General features: G+C 36.3%; 1 protein-coding gene and 1 non-coding gene across 8 annotated transcripts in view; one reads left to right on the plus strand and one right to left on the minus strand.

Moving 5' to 3' along the window:
- USP34 (ubiquitin specific peptidase 34) overlaps positions 1-19,479 on the plus strand; it is a 241,112-nt gene that overhangs the window by 80,433 nt on the left and 141,200 nt on the right. For all 7 annotated transcript variants that reach the window (XR_011466043.1, XM_070379396.1, XM_070379401.1 and 4 more), the window contains exons 9-10: positions 9,642-9,723; positions 9,808-9,900. Coding sequence is in view for 6 of the 7 variants with exons in the window: in XM_070379396.1 (XP_070235497.1) it covers positions 9,642-9,723; positions 9,808-9,900 (175 nt within the window). In the remaining variant the exon portion in view is untranslated. The remainder of the gene's footprint in view (positions 1-9,641; positions 9,724-9,807; positions 9,901-19,479) is intronic.
- On the minus strand, positions 16,538-16,610 carry TRNAG-CCC (transfer RNA glycine (anticodon CCC)). The gene has a single exon. It is a non-coding gene; the product is annotated as a tRNA-Gly (tRNA).

The raw sequence follows: 19,479 nt of genomic DNA on the forward strand, positions 1-19,479 counted from the left end.
CTTCTGAGCCACTGACTAGGGATCAGACCCACACTCTTGGTTGTGAAAGTGTGGAATCCTAACCACTGGATCGCCAGAGAATTCCTCAGAGTTACACAGTTTTAAGGTGTTAGAAAATTAGTAATGATATGAATGAGTCATATTTTTGGTTTACTATAACTTTTATGCATTGATGTTAGTTCTGCTCTGTGGAGCTAATTTCCATTGAACCCATCCCTTCATGAGTTTGGAAACCAGAGACTATGCCTGTACTTTGTTTTTCTCACATATTATGGTTATTAGCTATATGGCCAGGCGGGTCATTCACTTTTGGCAACATTCTTAGTCAGTTTAAGTCCCCTTAAAATGTGTGGCCCAGAATGGGTAGTAGCTTTATAAATTCTGGTTCATACTAGGAGTACTGTTTCACACAGTCAAGATAGTAAGTAGATTATATCCAATGTATATTAAACTACATGTCTGTATTTCCCTTTTTGACACCTGAGTGCATCCCCTTGCACCCCTTCAGACTGCCTTTAAGAGAATTTTAAAATTGCCAATGAAGTAATCACTCCCCATCCCTGCAAAAAGACAGAAATTAAAAGTCTTGAACTCACCAGTGTAGTAACCCTACATGTACAGGCTAGGTTTTTATGTTCCTGTGGATAGAGAGTAAGAAGGAATTCCATTTAAAAAATGTGTGAAGTTTATACATACTAAAGACATGCTTAAGAGGGAGGGGATTAAAAGTTTTGAGGAATAGTTAGTAGAGATATTTTAAGTTGGAAAGAGAAGAGTTTGTACAGTGTGGAAAGATTGGAGCAAATTCATTGTTGGAGCCTGTGACTTGTGTCTGTCTTTTTAAGCAGTTTTATTAAGGTATAGATAATGCACATATCATAAAACTCACCTGTTTTTATAATGAATTCTAGTAAATTTACAGAGTTGTACAACTTTCATCACAGTCCAGTTGTAGAACATTTATATTACTTCAGAAGGATCCCTTTTGCCCATTTGTAGTCAGTTGTATCCCCCCCACCCCTCCTGTACCATGGCATGTGGGATCTTAGTTCCCTGGCCAGGGATTGCACCTATGCCCCCTGCAGTGGAAGCTCAGAGCCTTAGCCACTGGACTGCCAGGGAATTACATCAATACCCATTCTTTTTTTGTTGTTGTTTGTTTTTTAAAATTAATTTTTTATTTTAATTGGAGGCTAATTACTTTATAATATTGTAGTGGGTTTTGCAATACATTGACATGAATCAGCCATGGGTGTACATGTGTTCCCCATCCTGAACCCCCCTCCCACCTCCCTCCCCATCCCATCCCTCAGGGTCATCCCAATGCACCAGCCCTGAGCACCCTGTCTCATGCATCAAACCTGGGCTGGCAATCTGTTTCACATATGATAATATACATGTTTCAATGCTATTCTCTCAAATCATCCCACCCTTGCCTTCTCCCATAGAGTCCCAAAGACTCTTCGTTACATCTGTGTCTCTTTTGCTATCTCTCATGTAGGGTGATCGTTACCATCTTTCTGAATTCCATATATGTGCGTTAATACACTGTATTGGTGTTTTTCTTTCTGACTTCACTCTGTTTAATAGGCTCCAGTTTGATCCACCTCATTAGAAGCGATTCACATGTATTCTTTTTAATGGCTGAATAATATTCCATTGTGTATATGCACCACAGCTTTCTTATCCATTCATCTGTGGATGGACATCTAGGTTGCTTCCATGTTCTGTCTGTTGTAAACAGTGCTACGATGAACATTGGGGTACCCGTGTCTCTTTCAATTCTGGTTTCCTTGGTGTGTATGCCCAGCAGTGGGTCAATCCCCATTCTTATCCCCATCCCCATTAATAATCTTTGTCTGTAGATTTGCCCATTTTGGGGGTTTGCTATAAATGGAATCATATGATAGTGTTTGTTTTCAATTGCCACCTTTCACTTACACTGTTTATTTTGCGGCTCATTCATGTTGTGGTATGAATTAGTACTTCATTCCTTTTTATTGGTGAATAGTGTTACATTATATAGCTTTATTACATTTTGTTTATTCTTTTACCAAATTGATGGATATTTTGATTGTTTCTACTTTCTGATTAGTATGAATAATGCTACTTTAAATATTTGTGTATAAGTCTTTTTGGACATATGTTTTCATTTCTCTTGGTAGATACATAGGTATGATCAGCTGGTTTGTAAGGTCATTTTATGTTTAACTTTTAAAGAAACTGTCAAAATGTTTTCCAGCATTCCTGTATTATATTTCCACTAGTAATATATGAAGGTTTCAGTTTTCCCCAATCGTATCAACACTTGTTTTTACCTGTATTTTTGATTATAGCCATTATAGTGGGTGTTAGTGTCATTTCATTATGACTTTTATTTGTATTTGCCTAATTACCAGTAATGCTGAGCATCTTTTTATATGGTTATTTGCCATTCTGTTTCTTCTTTGGTGAATTGTTTGTTCACTTTTTGGCCTAGTTTTTAGTTGGGTTATTTGTCTTGTTTTACAGATTAACATATAATCTGTACCACAGAATGTTAATGTGTGCTTAAGAAGAATTTATTCAGCTGTTGTATGGAGTGTTCTATAGGTGTCTCTTGAAAGTCAAAGTGAAGTCGCTCAGTCGTGTCCGACTCTTTGCAACCCCATGGACTGTAGCCCACCAGGCTCTTCCGTCCATGGGATTCTCCAGGCAAGAATACTGGAGTGGGTCGCCATTTCCTTCTCCAGGGGATCTTCCCGACCCAGGGATCGAACCCAGGTCTCCCGCATTGCAGGCACATGTTTTAACCTCTGAGCCACCAGGGAAGTCCTTAGGTGTCTCTTAGGTCTAGTGAACTCGTAATGTTTGTCTTCAGTATCCTTGTTGATTTTTTTATCTACTTGTTCCAATCTGTTATTAAAAGTAGGGGATTGAAGTCTCTGACTTCAGTTTATCCTCATTTTGTGGATTCTGTTTTTATTAATTTGCCTGTGTGCTACAGTTTATTTGTAACCCCCAAATCAATACTTTTGGTTCTTCATAGTCTTGCTGAAATGCACAGAGCAATAAGAAAGTCTCCCAACGTGCACATTCCCAGCTGAAGTCATATAAAGTGATGCTCTGTTTTCTTGTTTTAGCACTGGTTTAGAAAGGACCAGGGGATGGAAGTGGTAGGAGGCCGTGCAGTATAGTGCAAGAAGCTGTGACTCTGGGCCAGTTGGAGGGATATGAGTCTCACGTCTAGTACTTGATATTGGGGCAGTAGTCATGTGTGGATGTGGGAGTTGGACTATAAAGAAAGCCGAGCACTGAAGAATTGATGCTTTTGAACTGTGGTGTTGGAGAAGACTCTTGAGAGTCCCGTGGAGTGCAAGGAGATCCAACCAGTCCATCCTAAAGGAAATCAGTCCTGAATATTCATTGGAAGGACTGATACTGAAACTCCAATACTTTGGCCACCTGATGCAAAGAACTGACTCATTGGAAAAGACCCTGATGCTGGGAAAGATTGAAGTCAGGAGGAGAAGGGGACGACAGAGGATGAGATGATTGGATGGCATCACTGATTCGATGGACATGAGTTTAAGTAAACTCCGGGAATTGGTGATGGACAGGGAGGCCTGGTGTGCTGCAGTCCATGGGGGCGCAAAGAGTCGGACGTGACTGAGCAGCTGAACTGAACTGAGCCATGTCACTGAACACTTCTGATGCTCATTTTCTCTTTTGTAACACGAAAATAGAATCTGAAAAGAAGTTCTTTTTTTTTTAAATTTGATATTCAAGAATTCAATATGAGTTTATTCAGTGCAGAGATTTTATAGGATTCAGTTGCCATGAGTAAAAAATGAGAATTGACTGTATTTATTTGTTCTTTCAGTTCTATGGTGAAATAGAATATACAATGGAATACTATTCACCCATAAAAAGAATGAAATTTTGCCATTTATGGTAACATGGATGGACCTTGAGGGCGTTATACTAAGTGAAATAAGTCAGAAAGATATCATATGGTCTCATTTATATACAGACTTGAAAAACTAAAAACCCTAAGCTCAAAGATAGAATATATTGGTAGTTGTCAGAGGTGTGGAGGTCAGAGGAGGGCAGAAGAGGTGAGGGAGGTCAAAAGATACAAATGTCTAGTTACAAAATAAGTAAGTTGTAGGAGTGGTAATGTATAGCATGGTGGCTATAGTTAATAATATTGTATTGCATATTTGAAAATTGTTAGAGTAGATCTTAAAAGTCCTCATCACAAATGAAAAAAAAATTTTGTAACACCATCATAGTGGATGTTAACTAGACTTACTATAATTTAGGTATATACTTACACAGTCATTTAGCTATATATACAAATGTTGAATCATCATGTTGTGCATTTGGGACTAATCATGTTGTTTGTCCGTTGTACCTCAATTATAAAAAGTGTTTAGAAAAAGAGTATCGAAGAAAACAACATGGTAACACTTAAATGAGAGCCATGTCTCTTTTTCCAGAGGGAATGGGGAAGGGGAAGGGTGTTGATGAACTTTTTATGATGACAGTTTTACATAAAGGGAAAAGTCTCCTTTGCATTGTTCTGACTGAAGTGGAAACTTCAAAACAAATATTCGTTTTGTGAAACAATATTTCTTTGAAGAAGTTCTGCAAATGAATTGTAGACCAAATTGTGTACTTAATGTTACTATGTGAGATTTGCATTTAATCAAAGTCTGTGTCTTCTTTCAGTCAGTCTAACCAATGAGTCATATTATTGCACTGAGTCATTCTTTTAAAGAGAACCCACTCTAGGAAGCACTTGATGCTAATAACATGTTCCTTTTATTCATTAAAGCGGTGGGTAATAGTAATCTAAGAAAAATATTCAGGGGTTCAGTATTAGCTAACTCAGTGCAGTGACATTGTATGATACAACTACCAGGGGTGATGAGAATTGGCTGTATTTCTTTTTCTCTCTCAATTTTTGTTGGTTTTGGCTGCATGTACTTTAGGACATTTTGTTGGGTACACTCTGTTTATAGTTACTATGTTATGTTGATAATTTCATCCTTTCATCATCCTAAAATGTCCGTCTTCGTCTCTTTAAAACAATATTTGGCTTAGTTCATTTCATTTGATGTTAGTATAGTCAGTGTAACTTTATTATGTTAACTCTTTTTCCTTCCTCTTACTTTCAACCTGTTTGTATTTTTGGATCTAACATACATCTCTTGATGACAGCATTTGGTTGGATTGGGAAAAAAAATCTACTCTTACACAGTACTCCCTTATGATTGTATTATTTAATTCAGTCACTGTATAGTTGGAGTTATGCCTGCCATTTTGCTTTTGGTTTTTTTATGTCTTAATTAAAATTTTTTTTCTGTTTCTCCTTTACTGCCTTATTTTGCAGTGTATATAGTAGTATAGTTGTCTCTTGGTATGTGTTGGGAATTGGTTCTAGACCACCTGAGGATACCAAAATTTAAGTGTTATGTAAATAGTTGTCAGCATGTGGCAAATTCAACTTTTGCCTTTTGGAACTTCTGGGAATTTTTTTAAGAAATATTTTTGATCCTTTTTTGTTTGCATATATGGATGCAGAATCCATGGATACAGAGAACCAACTGTATACCATTTTAATTCTATTTTTTTATACTTTAAAAATTAGTGGTTGCTTTATGGGTTACAATATGCATCTTTATTACTGTCTACTTCAGATTAATAACAATTCTAATAAAATATAGGAACATTGCTTCAGTATAGCTCTATTTTCTGATAAAAAGTCTGCTGTTAATCTTATTGTAGTTCTTCTGTACATGTTTATTTATTTATTTTTTTTTGCTGTTTTTAAGATTTTTCTGTTGGTCGTTGGCTTTTAAGAATTTGATTGTGGTTTCTCTGGGCGTTAATATCCTTGTGTTTATCTTAGTTGGAGTTTATTATGGTTCTTGAATGTGTAGATGAACATTTTTCTTCAAATTTCGGATGTTTGACCATAATTTCTTCAAATTTTCTTTCTGCTTGCTCCCCTTAGTCCTTATGGGAGTCCCAGTTGTGTGTATGTTTCCAGGGTCCTGAATGGTTGTTATTGATAATGTTGTCCAATTTTACACTTACTCTGAATGTTTTTCAAGGAACTGAAAGAATTATTTTTAGTTGTTAAATTGTCTTTTTCTATGGAGTTCATTTGTGGATCATAGCTTCTGTCAGCCTACTCAGAAGTAGGTAAAATATACCACTAGTAGTTTTATTTTCATGTTTGATCCTTTGAGGCCATATGTCTAATTCATAGCTTCTTTTAAAAAATATTTATAATAATTTTAAAATTAAAAATAATTCTTTTGTGGATAAACAAGAAAAGGAATTTTAATTTCTTCCCGGTTTTTCTGTGTATAATTTATGTTGCTGAAAAAACTTGGAATCTTTGCACTACACATCCTGTTTTGAAACCTATTTTCTTTTACCCACAGTATATGTAACACTACTTTTTTCATTAGGTGTTCTTCTGTGGTAACCATTTAAAAATTTTTAAAAGAATTAATTTGAAAGGGCTTGGATCAATTAAAGTGAATCAACAATTAATAACTTTCCAAAACAAGTACCAGGCCCAGTTGGGTTCACTAGTAAATTTAACCAAATATTTAAGGAAGAAATTATACCAGTTCTCTACAGTTTCTTTCAGAAAATAGCAGAAGGAAGCCTTCCTTACTCATTGAGGCCAGCATTACCCTAATAGCAAAACCAGACAAAGACATTACAAGAAAAGAAAACTACAGACCAGTATTTCTCATGAACAAACATATGAAAACCCTTAGAAAATATTAGCAAATTGAATCCAACAAGGTATAAAAAGAATGATACATCACAACCAAGTGAGATTTATCTCAGGTATTCAAGGCTGGTACAGCATTTCAAAGTCAATTAATGTAAAGTCAAAATTTGACAAAGTCAGACTTTACCATTCATGGTAAAAACTCTCAGTAAATTAGGCACAGAAGGGAACTAAATCAACCTGATAAAGGCCATCTGCAAAACCTCCTACTGCTAACACCATACTTAATGATGTGAAGGTCAAAGTTTTTCCACTAAGATCAGAAACAAAGAAAGGGTATCCCTTCTCACCACTGCTCTTCAGTGTATTGGAAGGTTGGAGGACTGACATTACCCACCTTCAACAGTTACTCTAAATTTACAGTGATCAAGACAGTGCAGTTTTGGTGATAGAACAGAGAGATCAGTGGAACAGAATACGGTGCTCAGAAATAGGCCCATATAAATACAGTCAGCTGATATTTGACAAAGGTGCCAAGACAGTACAATGTAGCAGAGATAGAATTTCCAACAAATATTGTATTTGTATTCCAACAAACAAGTATTGAAACAATTGGACAACCAAGTGGAAAAAAAAATCTAGATGTAGATCTCACACTCTTTACAAAAGTTAATTCAAAATGAATCACATGCCTGAACATAGGATGCAAAACTAGAAAACTCCTAAAAGAATATAGGAAAAAACCTGAATGACCTAGGCTATGGTGGTGACCTTTTGAATACCATACCATGATCCATGAATTGATAAGCTGGACTTCTTCAAAAAACTTCTGCTCTGGGAAAGACAGTGTCAAGAGAATGAGAAGACAAGCCATAGACAGGGGAAAACATTTGCAGAAGACATTTGATAAAGAATTGTTATCCAGAATATACAAAGAACTCTTAAATATTTAACAGTAAGAAAATGAACAGAAAGAAAATCAGATTGAAAATACGCTGACTTTAGCAGACAGCTACACCAAGGCAGATATACGGATAGCACATGAACACATGCATACATCAGGGAAATGCAAATCAAAACAACGATGAAATTCTACTACACACCTATTGGAACAGTCAAAATGCACAGCACTGGTAACACCAGATACTGACAAAGAGTAAAGCAGTAGAAACACTTGTTCATCACTGGTGCTACTTTGGAAGACAGTTTCATGGTTTCTTACAAAACTCAGCATAACCTTATGATCCAGCAGTCTTGTTCCCTGGCATTTACCCAAAGAATTTGAAAACTTATATCCACACAAAAACTTGCACATGGGTGCTTACAGCAGCTTTAATCATAATTGCCCAAACTTGAAAGAAACCAATGGGTTAATGACAATGAAGGAAAATGGATTATGCTGAGTGAAAAAAAAATCTAAATTATAAAAAAACCACATGCTGTATCTTTTTACATGAAATTCTGGAAAATGAAAACTAATAACAAAGCAGATCACTGATTGTCTGGGCAGTGGGGGTGAGAGCTGAGAAAAGATAAAGTGGCATAAAGAAACTTTTTGGGTTGATGTGTTTGTAGTCTTGACAGTGCTGATGAATTCATAGATGTATATGTAAGCTTGAGTTCACTGAACTATATACTTTAAATATGTTCAGTTTATTATGTTTCACACGTATCTTAAAGCTATAAAAGACAAATTAACTGATAAACTGACACTGTGTATTGTTGGGCTTCCCTTGTGGCTCAGTCAGTAAAGAATCTGCCTACAATGCAGGAGACCCGGGTTCGATCCCTGGGTTGAGGAGATCCCCTGGAGAAGAAGTGGCTACCCACTCCAATATTCTTGCCTGGAGAATTCCATGGATAGAGGAACTTGGCCAGCTACCTAATAGTTTAATTTCTGTGCCAGTGGTTTATTACTCTAAAAGAAAGTTGTTAGCTCTTTTCCAAAAATGAAGGAAAATCTAAAACTGTTTAGGAATAAAAAGTTCACATTTTGAAATGAAGGGTGAATTGTTCATGATAAATGTAGCCAAGTGTTCTGAACAGTCAGTTGATACCCGACTCTTTAGCAGAACCTTTTTGAGTATCAGGCAGGGGAGTTACCGTTTGGCTTGGAGAGTTTTCTTTCCCGCCCCCCACACTTTGGTAACCTACTTTTATGATATCTACTCATAGTGGCTCGTGCTTGATCACTCAGTGTCTGACTTTTTGTGACTCTGTGGACTGTATAGCCCACAAGGCTTCTCTGTTCATGGGATTTCCCAGGCATGAATAATGGAGTGGATTGCCATTTCCATCTCCAGGGAAATCTTCCCAACCCGGGGATTAAATCAGCATCTCCTGCATTGGCAGGCGGATTCTTTATCACTGAGCCACCAGGGAAGCCCAGCCATAGCAGACCTACGGGAAAACCTTCCTTGAATGCTTCAGTGTCTACTGTGGAAATAATGGGAAGGCATGATCTTTGAGTCAGAAAATGCATCGCTTTCTGGGTGTTACCCTTGGTATTCTCCCCTATGTACCTGGTATTCTCCCCTATGCACCTGGTATTAGTTAGCCTGACTTTTCAGAATTTTTTTGTTTGTTCATAAATTTAGGTAGTAATGTCATTTCTTGATTTCGGTTTCAGTTACTCTTTGTAGTATTATTAACAGTTAATTGTATATAGTCACTTCTTTATACTCCAGTATCCTTGCCTGGAAAATCTTCTGGACACAGGAGCCTGGTGGGCTGCAGTCCATGGGGTCGCAGAGTTGGGCACGACTGAGCGACTAACACACTAACACTTATAATTTGTATGTGAGCAGTTTTGGGTTTTCACCTGAGTCTGCTTTTAGACATGGGACAGAATGATACTAATAGTTTTTGAAATGTATAAACTTTTTTTTTTATTTGACTTTAGGTCCATTGCAAAAGAACTTGCAGACTGGCTTATAAGCAACAATGTGGTAGAGCATATATTTGGACCAAATTTACATATTGAGGTTTGTGGACTTTTATATGACTTATCTGCTCTATTAAGAGAGAAAGTTTTTAAAAATTAACTATAATAAGGTTTTCTTTCCCAGATTATCAAACAATGCCAAGTGATTTTGAATTTTTTGGCAGCTGAAGGGCGATTGAGTACTCAGCATATTGACTGCATTTGGGCTGCTGCACAGGTAATATCAACAGCTTACATTTATTAAATACTTCCTTATTATATGTTCTAAGTGCTCACTCCCTGATAAGGTGAATTCTGTTACCATTTTGTAGCTAAAGAAACCAAGACATGGGAAAAATTGGGGACCAAATCTGTGAATCCATGTCTTGTCTTACTGTACAAGTGGTATAATTAAAGGAAGTGAGAGCTAGTCAGTTAGAGGTTCTTGGTTTATTAAGAGACATTTTCCTATTATTATCATTTATACAATCAGTGCTTCTGTCCTGAACATTGTAATGTTTTTTTTTCTATTATACTATCTTCTTTTTAAATTTAATTTTTGAATAGGCTCATTTCCATATGGTTTAAATTTCAAAAAATTGATATCTTTTCAAAAAAGATATGCTATACATTTTCCCCTTTCTACCAGTCTCTCATGCATGCAGTTCCTTATCTCTCAGGTACATCATACATTTTCTGTATAAATTTCTAATTGTAAACAGTAAACATTTTTCTTTCCACTTTTCTTTTCCACAGATGTATCATACTAAATGGACTTGGTTTTTTTTCACTTAACATTTTGTCCTGGAGATTATTATTCCATATAAGTAACATAAAGCACTTAATTTTTTAAGGACTAGATAGTGTTTTATTATATGCATGTACCGTAGTTTATTTAACCAATTCTTGTTCATAGGCACTGTCTTTTTCTATTCTTTTCCATTACAAACAGTGCCACAACAGGTAACCTATTTACAGTCATTTCATCCAAGTGCAAAACCATTATGTAGGATAAATTCCTACTTGTAGGTAGAATTGTTACATTAAAGTTTATGTGTGGTTTACTTATGGTAGCTCATGGTGTGATAGTGCCACTTTGACCGCTCGCCGTTGTTTAGTTGGTAAGTCATGTCTGACTCTCTGCAATCCCATGGACTGAGGCATGCCAGACTTCCCTCTCCTCTGTCTCCCAGAGTTTGCTCAAATACATGCATGTCCATTGAGTTGGTGATGCTATCTAATCATCTCATCCTCTGCCACCCATTTCTCCTTTTGTCTTCAATCTTTCGCAGCATCAACGTTTTTTCCAGTGAGTTGGCTCTTCACGACAAGTGGTCCAAGTACTGGCGCTTCAACTTCAGCATCATTCCTTATCTTTTCACCTTTAAGTGAAAGGAAGTCCTTATCCTTATCCTCTTCAATTAGTTGTATTAAACTCCTTTTTATTTGCTAAACTAGTGAGTGAAAAGTGTTATCATTGATGTTTTAAATTTGGATTTCTTTAATGTGAATCAGGTTGGAAATCTTGTGTTTAAGAACCCTTTTTGTTTCCGGGAATGTTTATATTCTTTGCCATTTATCAATTGCTTTACTTTTTTTTTGTAGGAGATCTTTATATATCAGTGAAATTGGACTTTTTTTCTGTTAGGAGTTATGACTACATTCTGCTTTGATGTCTCCTTGCTTAATTCAGGTGGTTTTTGCAGTTGAGTTTCAAGTACGTGGTTTCAGACTTGTGGTTTAAGTTCTTAATGGCCTGTGGCTTTTGTGTTATGGTTTGAAATGCATTTCAAGATTATAACAGAATTCACCTTTAGTTCCTTTCTGTACATTTTGTTTCAATTTTGTTTTTTAATCTTCGATCCAATAGGAATTTATCATATACATACGCAGTATTTCCCCTCCCAATTTTTGGTTGTGTTGTCCCCATTCCATTTGTTTAGTAATTCTCTTCACTGATTTCAGACACTAGTTTTATCTTGACTGGGCCAATTTCTGAACTTTGTAGACTGACCTTTTTGTGTATATAGTCATGATCTGTATTCCAGGGATTGGTAAAGTTATAGCCTGTGGGCTGGACACTGGATTTTGTAGTTTGTTTGCCCCATAGCTTTGCCTGTTCATTTTCATATTGTCTGTGGCTGCTTCCACACTGCAGTGGCAGAATACAATATCTGTTACAGAGAATGTATCACCTGTAATCCTAAAATATTTACTGTCTGGTGCATTGAGAAAACATTTGTTAGTCCCTGCTTTTATACTCATATCTTTTCTTTTTTCACCTTGTGTCTGTGTAACATTTCTTAATATCTGGCAAAGCTGATCCTTGATATATATTTTAAAGAATCTGTGTCTCATTTATTTTTCCATGTGAGTTTTAGCATTGACTTACCTTTAAAAATATTATTTTCATTGTTATAATTATTTTGAAAAGTGCTATCTTCTTATCCAAGTTGTGATATGCCATTTGTTTTATTTTGTATCTTTCAGCATTTCAGAGTTACTTGCATATAGATTTTATCATATGTTAAGCTCATTCTTAAGGGTTTTAATTTTATATATTATTGCTATTAAAATAGCCATTTCTCCCCTTATACTTGCTTTCATCCATTATATTTTTGTTTCATCCATATTCTTAATGATCACAACATATATACATAAACTTTTAATATACTTACACTTTTTCAAATTTTTGATTTTTAATTTTTATTCATAGCAAGACAAAATTGAGAACAATGATATATTAAGTAATATAGAATAAGTAACTAGGAGTAATGAAGCATTGTTTATTGAAACTGAAATTCATCACATTTAAATTGATACTATGTATTAATTTTATCTAGCATTTTATCCTGGCAAAAATTTGAATTCACCAAAAAGGAAATTATTAAAAAATTCTGGCATAATCTGTAATATAGTCTGAAATAACTTAAAATATTTATAAAGGATAGTTTAATGAGATGAAATAAATATATTTGAAAGATTATTTTATTTGCGTATTCCTGTGATTTGTTACTGTTTAACTTTTGACTGTACTACAGACTTCAAATTATCAGGAATTTTTACATTTTGAGTACCAACTATAACAGACATCAGGTTACAGGTTGTCTAGGGTTGGTTGGTTGGTTTCATAGGGTCTTGCCTGGGTCTTTTTTCCTTCCCTCTGGAGTAAGTTTTTGAAATCACTTTGCACAGTTGGTATGCATACATACACACACTTCACCCTGTAACAATTGGATTGACTGCTATTTTTTTCATTGTTTGTATCAAAACTCTTCTATTGGAATCCAAGCAGAAAAGAGATAAGGGTGACATAGGGAAATTGAAAAAAATGTGTAAAGTGGTTTATAAATATTTGAAAAATGCTTATCTTTGATTATAATTAAATGTAAGTTCAGCTAACATTATATCGTTTTCACGTATTAGGTAATTCTCATTATGTTTGACAATACACTCTGTTAACCAGAGTATGGTGTAACTTTAGGAGAACAACATTGCAGTTCTCTTTCTAGTTATTTGTCTTCTAAATACATGTACATGAAAATGTTTGATATACCACTCACTATGCTACTAGACCCTGAATGTCTGTCACGTGGGACTAAATGAGTTTTGGGAAAACCGTCTAGTAGAATGTTCGGTGGCCATGAGAAGGACTGAACCTGATATATTTTGTTCATGTGTAACAACCTCCAAGATATGTTTTTATTAAATAATAACGGTAGTAGATTTTTTATTAAGAGAAACAGTAAGTACCCAGTGTATTCTCCCACTGTGTATTAAAACAGTGGTAAAAAGAGAATGTACATACATGTATATGTACTCTTTGTACTTGTGAGTGTCTGGAACAATTTTAGAAAAACACACAAGAAATTTTAATAGGTTTGCTTTTGGGGAAGTGGCCTGAGGTAGGTGGGAGATTTTGCCCACGTTTATGTAAACTTGAAAAGTTTTACATGTGTTTACTAATTTTTCATTAAATATAAAAAGTTGTACATAAAGTTACAGTAAAGATTTTGACATTTAAGTGACTTTCTGTACCATTTAAAATGACTTACTATTCTGATTTGAGTTACCTCTTTACATCTCTCTTCATACCCTTTCATATAAAATCTTTTAGTCATAGGACATAAAAAGGTAAACTTCAGAATCTTTTTTACTGTATTGGAATTTATCATTAAATGCTTTCCATATTTAAAGAATATATATAGATTTATATATAGATTACATATAGCCATGAAATTAAAAGACGCTTACTCCTTGGAAGACAAGTTAAGACCAACCTAGATAGCATATTGAAAAGCAGAGACATTATTTTGCCAACAAAGGTCCATCTAGTCAAGGCTATGGTTTTTCCAGTGGTCATGTATGGATGTGAGAGTTGGACTGTGAAGAAAGCTGAGTGCCGAAGAATTGATGCTTTTGAATTGTGGTGTTGGAGAAGACTCTTGAGAGTCCCTTGGACTGCAAGGAGATCCAACCAGTCCATTCTAAAGGAGATGAGTCCTGGGTGTTCTTTGGAAGGAATGATGCTGAAGCTGAAACTCCAGTACTTTGGCCACCTCATTCAAAGAGTTGACTCATTGGAAAAGACTCTGATGCTGGGAGGGATTGGGGGCAGGAGGAAAAGGAGACGACAGAGGATTAGATGGCTGGATGGCATCCCCGACTCGATGGACATGAGTTTGGGTGAACTCCGGGAGTTGGTGATGGGCAGGGAGGCCTGGCGTGCTGCAATTCATGGGGTCGCAAAGAGTCGGACACGACTGAGCGACTGAACTGATATATAGATTTATGTAACTTAGATAATAATTTTGTCTTAAAATACAGCTAAAAGCTTTTTGGGGATTTTCCTGTCTCAGTGACAGAAGTAAAATTACTTAGGTCTTAGAATTTAAATATCATCTGATTCAGTGTGCATTATGTACATTTTGAAGGGCAATAGTTCATACTTCTCATCTGATTCTCAAAGGGAATATATGATGACTAATTTTAGAAACACTGATTAGCTTCTGCTTGTATATTTGTATGTACATTTAAACTGCTGCTTTTTGAGACTCTGCATACTGTTAGCATGTGAAGTTATGATTGTACTTCAGTTATAATCTGGCCATTGCAGTATCTGTCATTGTGTTACATCTTATGATTTGAATTCTGTTCATTTATGCCTATTTTAGGAGCTGTTTATATGAATAGTGATTCCTTCTTGTACTATATATTCAAACCTCTTGTCTATACTATATTCTTTTTTTATGTTGTTGGGTATTTCCTGTGTTGTTCATATTTAAGGTAGACGACTGGTAAGAGATCTTAGTACTTTCAGGTGTTGTGAAATATTTTTCCATTAGAGCTCTTAAATAGACTTCTGGAAATGGGAAAACAGGATTTAATGTCCTTGTTTCATTCCTGCTGTCTATCAAATCTGGTACTCAAATAACTCAGATTTTTCCAGTTACACTGCAGAGATAGACCTATCTCCTCTGCAGCTCACTCGCAAATTTTCTGAGCTATAGCTTTCTCTCTCCCTTGATTCTCGTGCTCAGCAACTCAGTTTTGTCTGACTCTTTGCAAACCTATGGACTGTGGCCCACCAGGCTCCTCTGTCCATGAGATTTCACAGACAAGAATACTAGAGCAGGTTGCCATTTCCTTCTCCAGCGGATCTTCTCAACCCAGGGATCGAACCCTCATCTCTTGCATTGGCAGGCAGATTCTTTACCACTGAGCTATCAGGGAAGCCCGTTTTATCTGTTTCTGGTTCTCATTTCTTTGTGGGTTTGTTTCTTTTCATTCTAAAATACAGTAATGAATGAGTTTCCTTTATGGAAGATGAGGAAATTCTCATCATTTTTCTCTTCTCATTTTCCACTTTGCAGTTTTTATTATGTTATTTATATTTTATCAAGTTATGCAACTTTTAAGTGAACCATAATTTCCACAGTTATTTAGTATTAATTTTGTATGTAGGTATATGATTTACCACAAATCCTTTTTCCTTATTCCTGTTTTTCTTGTTTCTTTTTCTTTATTCGAGTTAATTTGTGCTTATTTTTGTGGCTTTCACAGAGTAGACTTTTATTTTACTTTGTTGGTTTATAAACTGGCCTTTATACACAGTGGTCTGGGAGAATGAAAGAGGCAGAGATCACTCTAGATTGGTAGGTGGCAGGTTTAAAAGCAAGGGAAGTTTAAGAGGCTTGTCTTCAGTGGCTGCAAGATGAGTAGATCTCGGCACTCACGTGCCAAATCTTAGAAGTTGTAAGTGAGGCCTTAACTGGGTTTAGACACAATTACTATAACCTTGGAGTAGTTCCTACTTAAGGAGTGGCAGGCAGGCAGAGTGTATATTCCAATGACAGGGGAGGAAGTGACAAGGGAGGAAGTGAGGTACCTCTCTTTGCTCAGTTTCAGCTCAAAAGTCAACTGGCAGTAATGTCCTCTCGATTATTTTCTCTAACATCTCTGAAGAGAAAATTGTGGGTATTTTATTCTCGGTTTCCACATATTTGAGATGTCTGATCTCTGTACTTGAAGCATTTGATCGAATATCATATAAAGAGCCACTCTAGCTTTCAGTAAGAACAGTGTAGTATATTTGAAGAGTAGTCCTTTGTTTTCTGAACAACTTTTATTTTTAATATTAAACAGAAAAGAGTATCTACTATATATCCCATCATTCTTTGTTGGCAGAATTTCTCTCATGTTGTTTTGTAGGTGTTCATTAACCCCATGAGGGTTTTTCTTTTTTTTTTTTTCAAAATTTTTTTATTCATTTGACTGCACTGTGTCTTAGTTGAGGCATTTTGATCTTGCTGCAGTATGTGGGATCTTTTTTAGTTACAGCATGCAAACTCTTAGTTGTGGCATGTGGGATCTAGTTCCCTGACCAGGGATCGAACCTGGGATCCCTGCATTGGGAGTGCAAAGTTTTAGCCACTGGACCATCAGGGAAGTCCCAGAGGGTTTTTTTTTTTTTTTTCCCTTTTTAACTTGTTTTGAATTTTTGGTTGATGGCCTTCAACAGTATTTTATTTAAACTTTTTTTTATTGTGGTACAAATATGTTCAGCATAACAAACCATTAATTTACCACTTTAGCCATTTGTAAATGTATGATTCAGTGGCATTGAATACACTCAAAATGTTTTTTAACCATCACTTAACCTGTATACATGGAGAAGGCAGTGGCACCCCACTCCAGTACTTTTGCCTAGAAAATCCCATGGATGGAGGAGTCTGGTAGGCTGCAGTCCATGGGGTCGCTAGAGTCGGACACGACTGAGCGACTTCACTTTCCCTTTTCACTTTCATGCATTGGAGAAGGAAATGGCAACCCACTCCAGTGTTCTTGCCTGGAGAATCCCAGGGACGGGGGAGCCTGGTGGGCTGCCGTCTGTGGGGTCACACAGAGTCAGACACGACTGAAGTGACTTAGCAGCAGCAGCTACCTGTATACAAAACTTTGACATCACATCCAATGAAGACTCTGTACATACTAAACAATAACTCTCAGTTCCTTCTTCCCATCTCTCAGGGAACTTTTGATTTCTTTTCTTCTACATTATATCTTTATGAATTTGACTATTCTAGGTACCTCATTTTGGTAGAATCATACAGTATTTGTCTGTGGTGGCTTATTTTACTAAATACAGCTTTTTAGGGTTCATCATGTTATCACTTCAGTTCAGTTCAGTCACTCAGTTGTGTCCGACTCTTTGCGACCCCATGGACTGTAGCTCCCAGGCCTCCTTGTCCATCACAAACTCCCAGAGTTTACTTAAACTCATGTCCATCGAATCGGTGATGCCATCCAATCATCTCATCCTTTGTTGTCCCCTTCTCCTTCCGCCTTCAATCTTTCCCAGCATCAGGGTCTTTTCAAATGAGTCAGTTCTTTGCTTCAGGTGGCCAAAGTATTGGAGTTTCAGCTTCAGCAATAGTCCTTCCAAGGAATATTCAGAACTGATTTCCTTTAGGATGGGTTGGTTGGATGTCCTTGCAGTCCAAGGGACTCTCAAGAGTCTTCTCCAACACCACAGTTCAAAAATATCAATTCTTCGGGGCTCAGCTTTCTTAATGGTCCAACTCTTCCATCCATACATGACTACTGGAAAAAGTCTAGAAAAGACTAGACAGACCTTTGTTGGCAAACTAATGTCTCTGCTTTTTAATATGCTGTCTAGGTTGGTCATAACTTTTCTTCCAAGGAGTAAGCGTCTTTTAATGTCATGGCTGCAGTCAACATCTTCAGTGATTTTGGAGCCCAAGAAAATAAAATCTTGTCATGGTTTCCATTGCTTCCCTATCTGTTTACCATGAAGTGGTGGGACCAGATGCCATGATCTTCGTTTTCTGAATGTTGAGCTTTAAGCCAACTTTTTCACTCTCCTCTTTCATGTTCATCAAGAGGCTTTTTAGTTCTTCTTCACTTTGTGCCATAAGGGTGGTGTCATCTGCATATCTGAGGTTATTGATATTTCTTCCGGCAATTTGATTCCAGCTTGTGCTTCCTCAAGCTCAGCGTTTCTCATGATGTACTCTGCATATAAGTTAAATAGGCAGGGTGACAATATACAGCCTTGATGTACTCCTTTTCCTGTTTGGAACCAGTCTGTTGTTCCATGTCCAGTTCTAACTGTTGCTTCCTGACCTGCATACAGATTTCTCAAGAGGCAGGTCAGGTGGTCTGGTATTCCATCTCTTTAAGAAATTTTCCACAGTTTGCATATGTAAAATAGATTACTGTTACATAGAAATAGCTGAATTCTGCTTGTTGAGCTTATACTCAGTACATTGTAGTGTGTGATTTTGTGAATCTGCTTTTAGTGCTACTTGCTTTCTCTCTCTATAAAATCATGTCATTATGAATAGTTTTACAAGTCCTTTCCAAAATACATTTCCAATGTATTTTCATTTTTTAATTGATTTATTTATTTTTGTGGTCTGATATCTGTGGCTAGAATTTCTATGTACCATTGAGTGGCTATGGTGAATGTGAGCATCACTGTCTTGTTCCTGATCCTAAGGGAAATTTTTTTCAGTCGTTGGGTACTGGCTGTGATGTTAGTTGTGGGATTTATAAATCACCTTTATCATGTTCAGGAGTTTTTCTTCTTAAATGTGGGAGAAGGCAATGGCAGCCCACTCCAGTGTTCTTGCCTGGAGAATCCCAGGGACGGGGGAGCCTGGTGGGCTGCCGTATATGGGGTTGCACAGAGTCGGACACGACTGAAGTGACTTAGCAGCAGCTTCTTAAAAGTGCTGAGAGTTTTTGTCTTGAGAGGGTGTTGGATTTTTGTCAGATGCTTTTTCTGTGTCAGTTGAGATTGTATGGCTTTTTTCCTTCTTTCTGTTAATACGTTGTATTACAGTAATTAATTTTCTTTTTGAGCTATTCTTGTATTCCTGAAGTAAATCTCATTTGGTCCTGGTAAAAATTTTTTTACTATGAGGTTGTATTTGACTTGCTGGTATTTTGTGAAGGACTTTTTGTATCATTAAAAGAGATACTGCTCTGTTACTTTCTGTTCTTAGGAAAGTTTTGGTATTGGGTTAGTGCTAGTCTCATAGAATGAGTAAAGAAGTTGATTGTCTTCAGTTTGGGGGAAGGGTTTGAGAAGGATTGGTGATAATTTTTCTTTAAATGTTTGGTAGAATTCAAGTTAAACCATGTATTTTAAACTGTACTTTGGGAGATTGATTACTGACTCATTCTGTTGTTAAAGAGACATTTTTCATTTCTTCTTGAGTCAGTTGAGGTAACTTGTAAGCAATTTTTGGCATACAGTGTCCATGGTATTTTCTTAAAAAAATTTTTTTTA

The sequence above is a fragment of the Bos mutus genome, chromosome 11 (assembly GCF_027580195.1).
Source record: "Bos mutus isolate GX-2022 chromosome 11, NWIPB_WYAK_1.1, whole genome shotgun sequence".
In the NCBI taxonomy this organism is placed as follows: Eukaryota; Metazoa; Chordata; class Mammalia; order Artiodactyla; family Bovidae; genus Bos; species Bos mutus.